The 12,704-nt window shown below is 45.4% G+C and overlaps 1 protein-coding gene and 1 non-coding gene across 2 annotated transcripts in view; one reads left to right on the plus strand and one right to left on the minus strand.

Moving 5' to 3' along the window:
• Nucleotides 1-3,192: 3,192 nt before the first annotated feature.
• On the plus strand, nucleotides 3,193-3,267 carry Trnat-ugu (transfer RNA threonine (anticodon UGU)). The gene has a single exon. It is a non-coding gene; the product is annotated as a tRNA-Thr (tRNA).
• Nucleotides 3,268-4,881: 1,614 nt separating this feature from the next.
• LOC126212934 (poly [ADP-ribose] polymerase tankyrase-1-like) overlaps nucleotides 4,882-12,704 on the minus strand; it is a 58,265-nt gene continuing 50,442 nt past the window's right edge. The window contains exons 2-3 of the mRNA XM_049940454.1: nucleotides 11,875-12,370; nucleotides 4,882-5,591 (exon numbers count right to left, since the gene is read on the minus strand). Coding sequence (XP_049796411.1) covers nucleotides 4,943-5,591; nucleotides 11,875-12,359 — 1,134 coding nt within the window. The 5' untranslated portion in view covers nucleotides 12,360-12,370 and the 3' untranslated portion in view covers nucleotides 4,882-4,942. The remainder of the gene's footprint in view (nucleotides 5,592-11,874; nucleotides 12,371-12,704) is intronic.

Consider the following 12,704-nt stretch of genomic DNA (forward strand, 5'->3'; position numbering starts at 1 on the left):
ATTTTCACTCTGCGCTGATATGAAGCTTCCTGGCAGATTAAAACTTGGTGCCATTCCGAGACTCGAACTCGGGACCTTTGCCTTTCGCGGGCAAGTGCTCTACCAACTGAGCTACCCAAGCACGACTCACGCCCCGTCCTCACAGCAGACGAGTTACAGGCAGAAGTAAGGCTGTGAGGAGGGGTCGTAATGATGTGGAATGTCAGTTTTATGAAAGATTTCTTTACATACCATGATTCAATTTCTTTACGACCATTTTTTACTTTCTCTCTCATTATTTTTAATTTTTATCTCTCTCTCCCTCTCTCTCCCTTCACACACACACACACACACACACACACACACACACACACACACACACAGACAAACGTTAATTTATATTTTTATTTGTTTGTTGTGATCGACTATCGGCCAAGCACGAAAACGTCCATGAATGAGTTTCTTAGTTTTCTACATCTACATCTACATGGATACTCTGCAAATCACATTTAAGTGCTTGGCGGAGGGTTCATCCAACCACCTTCACAATTCTCTATTATTCCAATCTCGTATAGTGCGCGGTAAGAATGAACACCTTACCGTACGAGCTCTGATTTCCCTTCTTTTATGGTGGCGATCGTTCCACCCTATGTAGGTCAGTGTCAACAAAATATTATCACATTCGGAGGAGAAAGCTGGTGATTGGAATTGCGTGAGAAGATTCTGTCGCAACGAAAAACGCCTTTCTTTTAATGATTTCCTGATCTATAGAACAAGTATTAATCTAATCAAATGTAATCTAATCTAATCATATCATATTGCTGACTACCATGAAGAATCATGAATTACCGAAATTGTCGCCAGTATCAGTAACGAAATCCTAACTTGAAAATAAAAGACGACAGCTTTTTGTAATAAACCGGGACTCCTATCAAGACCCTTTCGTCCCTGTTAACTAACCACGATAGATGTCTGATATACCTCCATTCAGAAGTAACAAAGTGTGCATGCATTTAAAGATGAAGCACATGATGTGAAGTTCTGTGACGGAGATACGAACCCAACACGTAATTGGATTGTTAACTAAGTAAAATCAAATGTTGTGTATCAGTTTTCCTTACCAGCTGCTAGGTTTTTGAATCTAAAATAAGGATACAAATTTTTGTGCCTGAGCGACAATCGAACCGCACACCTACCGTCCTTCTTTATCATCCACGAATATAGCTTAACTATCAATTGGTTGCTCACCAACAGTAATATGTGTGCGTGTTTGAGCAGAAATAACGACACCTATTGTGAATGTTGGTAACACATGAACAGACATTAAAAATGCATGTTAATTTTCACTACCAGGCCGGTGTGCACGTGATAGGGCTTGAAATGAAATTATGGATATTTTTGTACTGGATCAGTATTCGGACCCACATACTTACTTGGGAGGAGACCTAGAGAAGATTGTAGTCTTGAGAAAAGGAACGAAATGACTGAACTACACTGTTCCGAGACATTCAGATCCTCGAAAGAGGAGATACGAATTCAAATCACAGTCCAGCACCAAATTTTTCAAAGTCCTTAGTTCAATCAAGTACAAGCAAAACAAGAGCCCTGTTCCTTTAAATGGCTATCGATACATCAAATAAAATAAAATTTTCTAATGCAAGTAAGATTACCGGCGACAGTATTTCTGTTTACCATGACTTCCGCCTATGTCATTTCCCAACGTAAACTGGCTCTGCCCAGTTGGTAATGAAGGAACGTGATGTTTAATGCGGATTCTGAATTATAATGTCTTTCTCTTGAGGTTACCAGAGGTAAAGTAAATCTGTTTGCGCCCCTTAAAGTAAATGCCTGAACCCACGAGTTGCACCTGTGATAGTTCGTTCCACCAGACCATTGTGGCCACATTTCCCAGCCCCAGGAGTGTGCTGTAACGGATGATATGCTTCGCTTACAAAATTAGTCACAGTGGAAAAAATGCGAGTCTATTAAATGGTTAAGTAGGAGCAAGCTTCTGACGCGGAGATTATGCTAATCTCATGTCAGAAGGATGTAAAGACTCTTCTAAGCATAACAGCCTCGATGTAAAGCCATTTTGAAATTTTCACTGTTTCAGCAAATTTCTTAGTTTGAGAAAATCCACTGTGAAGTGTGAAGTTACCGGATAATTCGGTTATTACCGTCATTATTGCTATCATTTTCTTCATGCCGCTGCTGGAACACATGTGCTTGAACATCATTTAATGCCTTTTGGTTATTATAGAAGTGGTTGCCTAAGAACAGGTTCTTTCCCTGTCTACGGAATTCTTTTCATGTTAATATCAAACATCAGCAATTACTCGTAGATAACAATAAAACTGAAGTAATTGATGAACACGTCACTTGATAACAAAAACGCGCTATCTTTCTTCATTTACTTGCGCCTAGAAATGGCTGTCGAATACTGCGAAACCAAATGCCAAGGGATCTTACTGCCTTCCGATATTCGTCACTGTCAGTTCTTCCATACGATTTGGTCGACGTGACCTGTTTCAGATTGTGTATGACAGAGAATGTTTTAGAAAATCAATTGATTTCCTTTGCAATAAACAGAAAGAGGTTCATTCTAAGCTATACAAGTTCAAAATTTTCGCAATATTAGTTCAAATTTAATATTCGCTTCTGTAACGTGAGAAAGTATTTCACAGTTGGAAAACCCGCATCCGACCCATTGACCTTACACTTAGTCGCTGACCATAAATTCTAGCTCAGATTGACACCAGTTTAAGTAACCTAATGCAGCGAAGACTGTTTGCCAGTGCTCTTTCTCACCGGAAAATACGCAATTAACGCATTGGGTTTCATTAGTACACTATGACAGTAATTTCTGTGTGTATGCAATTTATACAGATTGTAGAATTTAGTGGTGCTCTCTCTTCCACTTCTGTATACAATATGCCTGATTTAAGCGGGCCCTTTATCATTACAGTCCGAAAGAACAGACACCATATCCATATAAATATATAGCTCTGGAAATACCGGCCATGACCTTCTTCTTCTGTGCGGATGCACACATATTACCCGAACTCTTACGGGACTTGGAAAGAATGTCTTCGACAAGTAATGAGTGTGTTGGGGTGGGACACTACGGACGTAGTGTGTGGATGTACAAAGTGAGAATGTGAGTGTCGCGGGAGGCGTGCGCGAAATAGTCCCTTCAGTCACACTATCCTCTGTGCCCTCGGTGGCTCAGATGGACAGAGCGTCTGCCATGTAAGCAGGAGATCCCGGGTTCGAGTCCCGGTCAGGGCACACATTTTCACCTGTCCCCGTCGATATGTAGCAACGCCCGTGAGCAGCTGACAGTATTAATATAATTCTAATTTCATGCATGCATTCATGTCCATTGTGCTGTCCGACTGACTTGGGCAATTCCAAAAGGACAATCTGACACCCCACACGTCTAGAATTACTACAGAGTGGCTCCAGGAACACTCTTCTGAGTTTAAACACTTCTGCTGGCCACTAAACCCTGACGGAAGAACACTATTGGGCATGTCTGGGATGACTTGCAGCGTTTGTTCAGAAGAGGTCTGCACCCTCTCGTACTCTCACGGATCTATGGACAGCCGACCAGGACTCATAGTGTGGGTTCCCTCCAGCAGTGCTTCACACATTAGTCGAGTCCACGCCACATCGTACTGTGGCAGTAGTGTGTGCTCGCACGGGCCCTACACGATACTAGGCAGGTGTACCAATTTCTCTGGCTCTTCAGCGTAGTTAGCCTGAAAAAAGGAGCAGCAACATTTTTCTTAAGGAGGTTCGAAATTAAGAAAGGCTACAGAAGAACTTTCAGTCAAATGAATACACTCATTTCATTTATACAAGGGTTGGAACGTAAGTAGTAGCAACTATTTATTCACAACCGATGCAAAAGAGTTACATGTTTGCACCTGTTACTGTCCTTCAAATTAGTCACCAGCGTTGTGTAGAACCCGTTGCCAGCGATGTGGAAGGCGTAGTATACCGTTAGCAGAGCCTGCTCTGTTGATGGTGCGAATGGAGCGGTCTACTGCCGGTCGAATCTCTGGAATAGTTGTGAAGTGAATGCCACGAAGTGGTTCCTTCATCTTCGGAATCAAATCAAAGTGAGCAGGACTTATGTCCGGGCAGTATGGCGGTTGCGGGCTCCTTCGCTGTTAACAATTAGGGGTACTTCGTACAGTCCCCGTCTGAGTGGAGCGGTCTCACAATCAGTTGGCTGTAGGCGGTGGTAAGGAATGTTGTGAAAGCCGGAAAATCTGTTGTAGGCTCCTGTTATTTGAGAGTGACGACTCGTGTTACTTAGCAGACTGTAACTGCAGCGTTACAGCTATTCGGGGAACATACAATTGGAGATTGTTCTTCGATTCTCCTGAGCTACAAGTGAATTGATCGTAAGATTCCACACGATAAGTGCACGGTGTAGTGTGAATATTGCCACTTATTTCATTCTGTAATTAATCAAAGTACGAGACCATCTGCGCTGCAGAGAGAGACATAAATTAAATTCTAGAACAGATCTGATTCGAAGATTCATTCTAACCGTAGACCTTATATGGCTCTAACGTTGTTACTGTGCAATTTATACTTGTTGCACAGAGCACCTAGCAAACCACTAAGAAATACTTTACAGTAAGTAAAAACTTGTTTGCTAGTTACGCTTATCAAATAATGAAGCCCGTATTTTTCAGTTCTTGTTGAAGTTTCGAATGTTGTTCCTATGAATGTATTTCAGGCGTTTCATTCGAAAGAAAGGTTGTCTCTTGTTACTGAACAGTATTTACTTGATAATACTTTGACATACCTACCTTCATCTTAGTTTAGCTGCAGTGTTACTTAAGCTGTTATATAATGCAAAGAGGGTGCAAATGAGTGACTGTAGGATTAATTTTTTGTATCCTTTATTGAAGAAAAGAAAAAAATGTGTAGTGAAACTATTTGAATTTTACTCCACGGACATTTGCTGGACTCCAGTCTGGGAGGCTGTGTCCTTGTCCCCACTGGCCTCAAACAGTTTCGCTGCTTCTCGCAGTGCAGCTGCCGTGACGTCGTGGTTCCAGCGTTCGGCCCTCTCCTGTGGTGCCAGCCCCTCCTGACCGATGGCTCTCAGGTCAGCACCGAACCTCACCAGTAGCAGTGCCGCTTTTGTGTAGCCCCAGGTTGCGGCCAAGTGGAGAGGGGTGTCGTCATTCTCGTCCTTGGCGTCTACCACACTCTCCAGCAGAACCTCCAACGCCCCCAAACTCCCATTCTTTGCTGCCCAGTGTACTGGCGTCTGGCCTTCGTGGTCCTTCGCCTGCACATCCGCCCCGTTCCGCAGCAGATACTTCAGCACCTCCAACTGTTCGTACCTCGCCGCCCAGTGCAGTGGTGTCCGCCCTTCCCTGTCTCTCGCCCCCACATCCGCTCCGTACCTCAGCAGACACTGCACCACGTTCAAGTATCCGTCGATTGATGCAGGGTGAAGGGCTGTCCAGCCATACTTCTCTTCCTTCGCCTCCACGTTCGCCCCTAACATCAGCAGCCTCTCCACCTCTTCCACTATCCCGTCATCTGCCATCTTGATCATCCAGCTGTTCATTTGAGAAAGCTCCCTACAAAAAACAGACACATTCTCATACTTTACTATAAACACACACATACATTATCAAGAAAACTATCAGATGCGAAACAGACAAGAATTCATGAAACGCAACTGTCCAGTTCTAAATTACCAATATTAAACATTCTGCCTTTTATCTTATAGAATTCTGTGTCGCTTGAAGTACACATATATCATTGCATCCCTGTATGAAAATGCACGCGCATTTCCCATTAAAAATCCGTGTTCTCAATCACTCAAGAAATTCTGTTGACACGTTTTCTCAGAGTCATACTTGACATTCACTTCCTTTCACCTTCAGATCTAAGAACTGACCTGCACTGAAACAGGTTCTTAATACCTCTATTACTGGTCATTTGTGTGCAGCATACGTTTCTCAAACTAGCAAAGACACTAAACATATACAGCTGAGTATTTAAAACAGTTCCCTGACATCTCCATAGTTAATTTCGCAACTCAACCACACCAAATACAGGAACTTATTGTTTGACATGATGCACAGATACGTCTGCATAACACACTCAACCACATACACACATGCATCCACACACACACACACATACAAACACACACACACACACACACACAATCCACTTGCAAGTAAATTCTTGTGCCTGCCATGTATCTGAAGGCGACTTCAAAACCTGTGGACTTACAGACTAAAGTAATGTCTCATGTAGGTTACAATAACAAAACTTCTTGTAAGTAAACCTTGGCTTTTCCAATACGCTGTATACGTAACACTACTGATGTGTGCACTGGGAAACAAACAATTCTGTTTTCATTGGTTCACCACAATGAACCTAGCACACGAAGTATATTGATGTACTGCAAACTGTGTTACTTGTGGGGAGAAGTAAAACTTAGCAACACCCATACAAAAGAAAAGCAAGAACATTCTGAGAAAAATAACGCCAAAGCTGTATCTTGAGAATGTCTCTATTGTGTCACCCGACTAGTTTCGGCGGCACGTTACCGCCATCCTCAGGGCCTACCACTGCCAAGAGGGTATTTGATTTCCTTGGCGCATTTGCTGTGGGATCCTTATTACCAGAAGATATGGGCTGGCTTTTATCATGTCTCTACTCGACAACGTCCTTTCCTCGGTCGTAATAATCCAGTTATTCCTGAGCTATGATTTTCTTACAGGAAACGTTCACTTCTGTCACTTTGACACACACTATGTGATCAAAAGTATCCGGACACAAAAAAAAAAAAAAAAAGAAAAAAAAGAAAAACAAAGAATTGGGCGCTCCGCTAAACTCACGGACTTCGAACGTGGTCAGGTGACTGGGTGTCACTTGTCTCATACGTCTGTACGCGAGATTTCCACACTCCTAAACATGCTGAGGTCCACTGTTTCCGATGTGAAAGTGAAGTGGAAACGTGAAGGGACATATACAACACAAAAGCGTACAGGCCGACCTCGTCTATTGACTGACAAACCGCCGACAGGTGAAGAAGGTCGTAACGTGTAATAGGCAGACATCTATCCAGACCATCACACAGGAATTCCAAACTGCATCAGGATCCACTGCAAGTATTATGACAGACGCGAGGGGATAAAACGTGGATTTCATGGGGGAGTGGCTGCTCATAAGCCACACATCACGCCGGTAAATGCCAAACGACGCCTTGCTTGGCGTAAGAAGCGTAAACATTGGACGATTAAACAGTAGAAAAACGTTGTTTGGAGTGACGAATCACGGTACACAATGTGGCGATCCGACGGCAGGGTGTGGCGAATACCTGGTCAACGTCATATGCCGGCGTCGATACCTCTCCTCAGTGCAGCATTCCGTGAAGAATGGGCTGCCATTCCTCGAGAATTCTTCCAGCATCTTACAGAACGTCCGCTTGCGAGAGTGGAAGCTGTCATCAAGGCTAAGGGTGGGCCAACACCATACTGAATTCCAGCATTACCGGTGGAGGGCGCCACGAAGTTGTAAGTCATTTTCAGCCAGGTGTCCGGATACTTTTGATCACATAGTGTATCTTTTTTGGATTTCTACTAAACTTCCTTCTTGCTGATCACCAAGATGACTTAATCTGCATATTCGTCACATACCATCTTCATGTCGAAAAGCCAGAGTTCTCGAAATGTTTCGGGAGTTGTCTCCACGTAAGTTGCATGTAATGTTGTGGAAGAAGAAATCCCTGTTGACTTGGACTTGTCAATAATAGTGTAAGTTTTCCACAGACATTGATTCTGGTGTCCTCATCCATTAGAATATAACAGAGGATGCCCATTCGTTAAATGCCATTTTGCTCACACACGTAATTAAAAACTGTGTTCAATTCAGTTACACACTTTGTACTGGTAATAAACATTAGGCGTACGGCTAACTGTGATTTTCAGTTTGACGTGACATGGAGAATACACGTGCCTGTACATTCTGTGAACTGCTCTGGGGTGCTCCTACCTGTAGCCATAGTGTGTGGCAGGGGGCTAGAATCTTTCTCAGCTGCGTTTTTAGCCAGGGGAGGTTCGAGAACATTTCTCCGCGGCAGCGACACGTCGCTTGACGCCAGTCCTTCTCCCTCCGACAGTTGCTGGCTTGCCCTGGGCTCGCGCTGAGGACTTCGGGAATGTTCATCCTGGTTCCCCCCGGCGCCCCTCTCGGCTTGGCGCCCCAAGCGGCCATTGGGCTTCAGACTGCCCCTGGTGTTAGTCTACTGTTTACTATGCGCTCTAAAATTTTGTAATCCGCCTTGAGTAATGTTGTCATTCCATAGTCTAGCAGTAATGTAAAGTAAATTCGTAAGGCACGATTGGCTGGGAGCCCCTCCCTCGGACAAATCTCCACTATAGCTGCTCATACGATTCCAAAGGTTGTCCACCTGTGGCTGGCGGCTGTGGCGGAGCGGTTCTAGACGCTTCAGTCTGGAACCGCGCCAACACTATGGTCACAAGTTCGAATCCTGCCTTGCGCATGGATGTGTGTGATGTCCTTAGGTTAGTTAGGTTTAAGTAGTTCTAAGTTCTAGGGGACTGATGACCTCAGATGTTAAGTCCCATAGTGCTCAGGGACATTTGAACCATTTTTGTCCACCTGTGCCTGCTGCTTTATTTGTTCTATATGATTACAAGTACCTTCTTCCGCAGACCTGCCTCTTTCGATAGCACCTTCTTCCTGGTGCTCTGTACTTGTCCCTGGATTCAGATGCTTGTTGTTGTTGTTGTTGTTATCTTCATTTCGAGGAATGGTTTTATGCAGCTCTCCATGCTATCCTATCCTGTGCGAGCCTCTTTGTCTCCGAATAACTACTGCAACCTACATCCTTCTGAATCTGCTTAATGTAGTCATCTCTTGGCCTCCCTCTACGTTTTTTACCCCACCTTTCCCCCTACATTTCCCTCCAGTACTAAATTGGTGATCCCTTGGTGTCTAAGAACGTGTCCAATGAACTGGTCCCTCCTTTCATTCAAGTTGTGGCACAAATTTCTTGTCTCCTCAATTCTATTAAATACCTCCTCATTAGTTATGTCATATACCCATCAAATCTTCAGCATTCTTCTGTAGCACCAAATTTAGAAAGCTGCTATTCTCTTTTTGTCTAAACTGTTTATCGTCCATGTGTCACTTCCATACATGGCTACACTCCAAATACTTTCAGAAAGGACTTCCTGACACTTAAATCTGTACTCGATGTTAACAAATTGTTGTTGTTCAGAAACGCTTTCCTGTACTGGAAGACAGAGACTGGAATACATCCAGCAAATGATTGAGGACAAGTTGTATGTGCTACTCTGAGATGAAGGGTTTGGCACAGAAGAGAATTTCGTGGTGGGTCGCACCAAATCATTCAGACGAGTGATGACTCCAACACACGGGTCTGTAATTCTGTCCTGAACACTGGCAAACACATGGTGGGGGCAGGGCGTGCTGGACGCAAGAGTTCGTCTACAGAGGCTGATATTCGCGCTCCTATTTGGTGCCTTATGCTTACGAGATGTTGAGGTTTAATGTCCTCCACTGCGATCGATAGAACTATTACAAGATTGCCCTCGTGAGTCAGCACCTGATGGGATATTTGTGAAAGCTTGCAGCTATGTGGAGACGCTAACAAGTCATCTCTAGGATGTCGTCTTGCGCACTCAAGGCTTACGCAGTATTCTTCCCTACAGCTGAAAGTTTCGCCGGGCCAGTACTTGGAGCCTGAGACACCAGAAATGAAAAATTGTAAACACGCTGCTGCCCTCTGTGATCTGTGCTGCAGTGTTCCTGGTGCAGGTTATAAGCGACACACCCAATACTTATGTTCATCTTCTCTTTATCAAGCATGATGGCTTTTGAAGGTTTCTCACTGTCAGCAGTAGCAGTGACAACAAACAACTTTAATGTGTATTTTGGGTAAACAGGTTTACAGTGATCTGTACATGTTGGAGAACGAGTCCTCAGCTCTAATCTGCCTGATTACAAACAGCCACTGTGTCTGATACTGTGCTGGGCAGCCCGCCCCAGTGACGAAATTATCCAATGTTCGCTCCGTCCAGAGGCTTCATCACAAAACACAGATAACAAGTGGTTGTCTACATGGCATTTGAGATAATTAATCACTCTAAGTAAGGATGCATGGCTTAAAGAGCATAACAATTTTTAAAGCTGAAAAAACTTGCCTCTTCCGTGACTTTTGCTAGCTTACTTACCTGCTAATAAATAAAGTTCAGTTCAGAGATACAGTGACCCAGTTATGCGAAGCCAGTGAATGCATTATGTGCTACCTGCAAATGCCTTTTGTAGTTGTCAATCAAGTCAAAATACCACTAAGGAACACAGTGGCAGACACTATAGGTAGTGAGACACACACGTGTATACACACATCGAAAAAACTTTTGCATCACCTCGATTCCGAGAGTTTCGGAACCTGTATAGAAAATTGGAATAGAGATCAACATAAACATCATTTCCGCCCTTTTTATTCCTCATGAAAACCACACATTGCATGTTGTACCACTATACAGCGAGACCTTCAGAGGTGGTGGTCCAGATTGCTGTGCACAGTGGCCAGTACTATGTCCTCTCCATTGGTGCATGCCTGTATTCGTCGTAGTATACTATCAACAAGTTCATCAAGGCACTGTCGGTCCAAATTGCCCCACTTGTCAACGGCGTAGATCCCTCAGAGTGGTTGGTGGGACACTACGCCACGTCGTCCATAAATAGCCCTTTTCAATCTATCCCAGGCATGTTCAATAGGGTTCAAGTCTGGAGAACATGCTGGCCACTCTAGTCGAGCGATGTCGTTCTCCTGGTGGAAGTCATTCACATGATGTGCACGATGGGGGCGCGAATTGTCGTCCATGAAGACGAATGCCTCGCCAATATGCTGCCGATATGGTTGCACTATCGGTCGTAGGACGGCATTCACGTATCGCACAGCCGTTACGGCGCCTTCCGTGAGCACCAGCGGCGTACGTCAGCCCCAAACAATGCTACCCCAAAACAGCAGCGAACATTCACCTTGCAGCACTCGCTGGACAGTGTGTCTAAGGCGTTCAGCCTCACTGGTTAGCATCCTAACACGTCTCTGACGATTGTCTGGTTGAAGGCATCTGCGGCACTCATCGGTTTAGAAACCGTGATGCCCATCCTGAGTGGTCCATTCGGCATCTGTACCGCGCTGCACGGTGTCTTGGTAGCAAAGATGGACCTCGCCATAGACGTCGGGAGTGAAGTTTCGCATAATGCAGCTTATTGGACACTGCTTGAGTCGTAACACGATGTCCTGCGGCTGCACGAAAAGCATTATTCAACATGGCCACGTTGCTGTCTGTGATCCTCCGACCCATAATCCGTAGGTAGCGGTCATTCACTGCAGTAGTAGCCCTTGGGCGGCGTCACCGAGGCGTGTCATCGACAGTTCCGATCTCTCTGCATCTCCTACGTGTCTGAAGAACATCGCTTCGGTTCACTCCTCGACACCTGGACACTTCCCTTGTTGAGAGCCCTTCCTGGCACAAAGTAACAATGCGGACGCGATCGAACCGCGGTATTGACCGTCTAGGCACGGTCGAACAACAGATAACACGAGCAGTGTAACTCATTCCTGGTGGAATGACTGGAACTGATCGGCTGTTGGACCCCCTCCGTCGAATAGCCGCTGCTCGTGCACGGTTTGGTCGGGTTTAGTGACATCTCTGAACATTCAAAGGGACTGTGTCTGAGATAAAATATCACCAGTCAACATCTATCTTTAGGAGTTCTGGGAACTCGAGTGATGCAAAACTTTTTTGGTGTGTGTAGAACCGGGGAACACAAGCTCATGCTTACCTTGCCTTGTCTTCCGTGAGTGCGCAGCCCTGCTGTATAACCATCAGCTGTAAGTGACCCTTTAAGAGGTTAATGGCGCCAGCATCTGTGAGGCCAGGCACGGAGCGAGTCAGCGCACGCACGGCCTCGGCTGCTAGTTGACCTGGGATGGAGTGAGTCTGCACAGGCGCTGCCTGGTCTCCCGTAGCACTCGGTGTCGAGTGAGTCTGCTGTATAGCCATGAGCTGTAAGTGACCCTTTAAGAGGTTAATGGCGCCAGCGTCTGTGAGGCCAGGCACGGAGCGAGTCAGCGCACGCACGGCATCGGCTGCTAGTAGACCGGGGATGGAGTGAGTCTGCACAGGCAGCGCCTCAGCTGCCACGGCACTGGGTGTGGAGTCGGTCTGCGCAGGCGCAGTCTCGCCTCCCGTGACACTGGGTGTGGAGTGAGTCTGTGCACGCGCTGCCTCAGCTGCCGCGTCCTCCATCTTCAGAGCTTGTGCCATCGGAGATGATCCTGAAACGTGACATCGCCAACTGAGCAGCCCTTTGCCCTTAAACACCACACCTGGTACATTTATGGGTTACAGGCAGATCTGTGGCAAGCATCAGTCAGGAAACGTTGTTCACCACAAGTCAGTTACACCACCATGTGTCCTCGTAGTGTCACAATGGTGCCTCAGGTGAAAGCATCAGCAACACAATTTCCCAAATTTCCCGAATTATTTCAGAGCCCTTGCTTTGCGAAACATACACTACTGGCCATTAAAATTGCTGCATCACGAAGGTGCCGTGCTACACTCGCGAAATTTAACCGGCAGGAATAGGATGCAGAGATGTGCAAATGATTA

The sequence above is a fragment of the Schistocerca nitens genome, chromosome 11 (assembly GCF_023898315.1).
Source record: "Schistocerca nitens isolate TAMUIC-IGC-003100 chromosome 11, iqSchNite1.1, whole genome shotgun sequence".
In the NCBI taxonomy this organism is placed as follows: Eukaryota; Metazoa; Arthropoda; class Insecta; order Orthoptera; family Acrididae; genus Schistocerca; species Schistocerca nitens.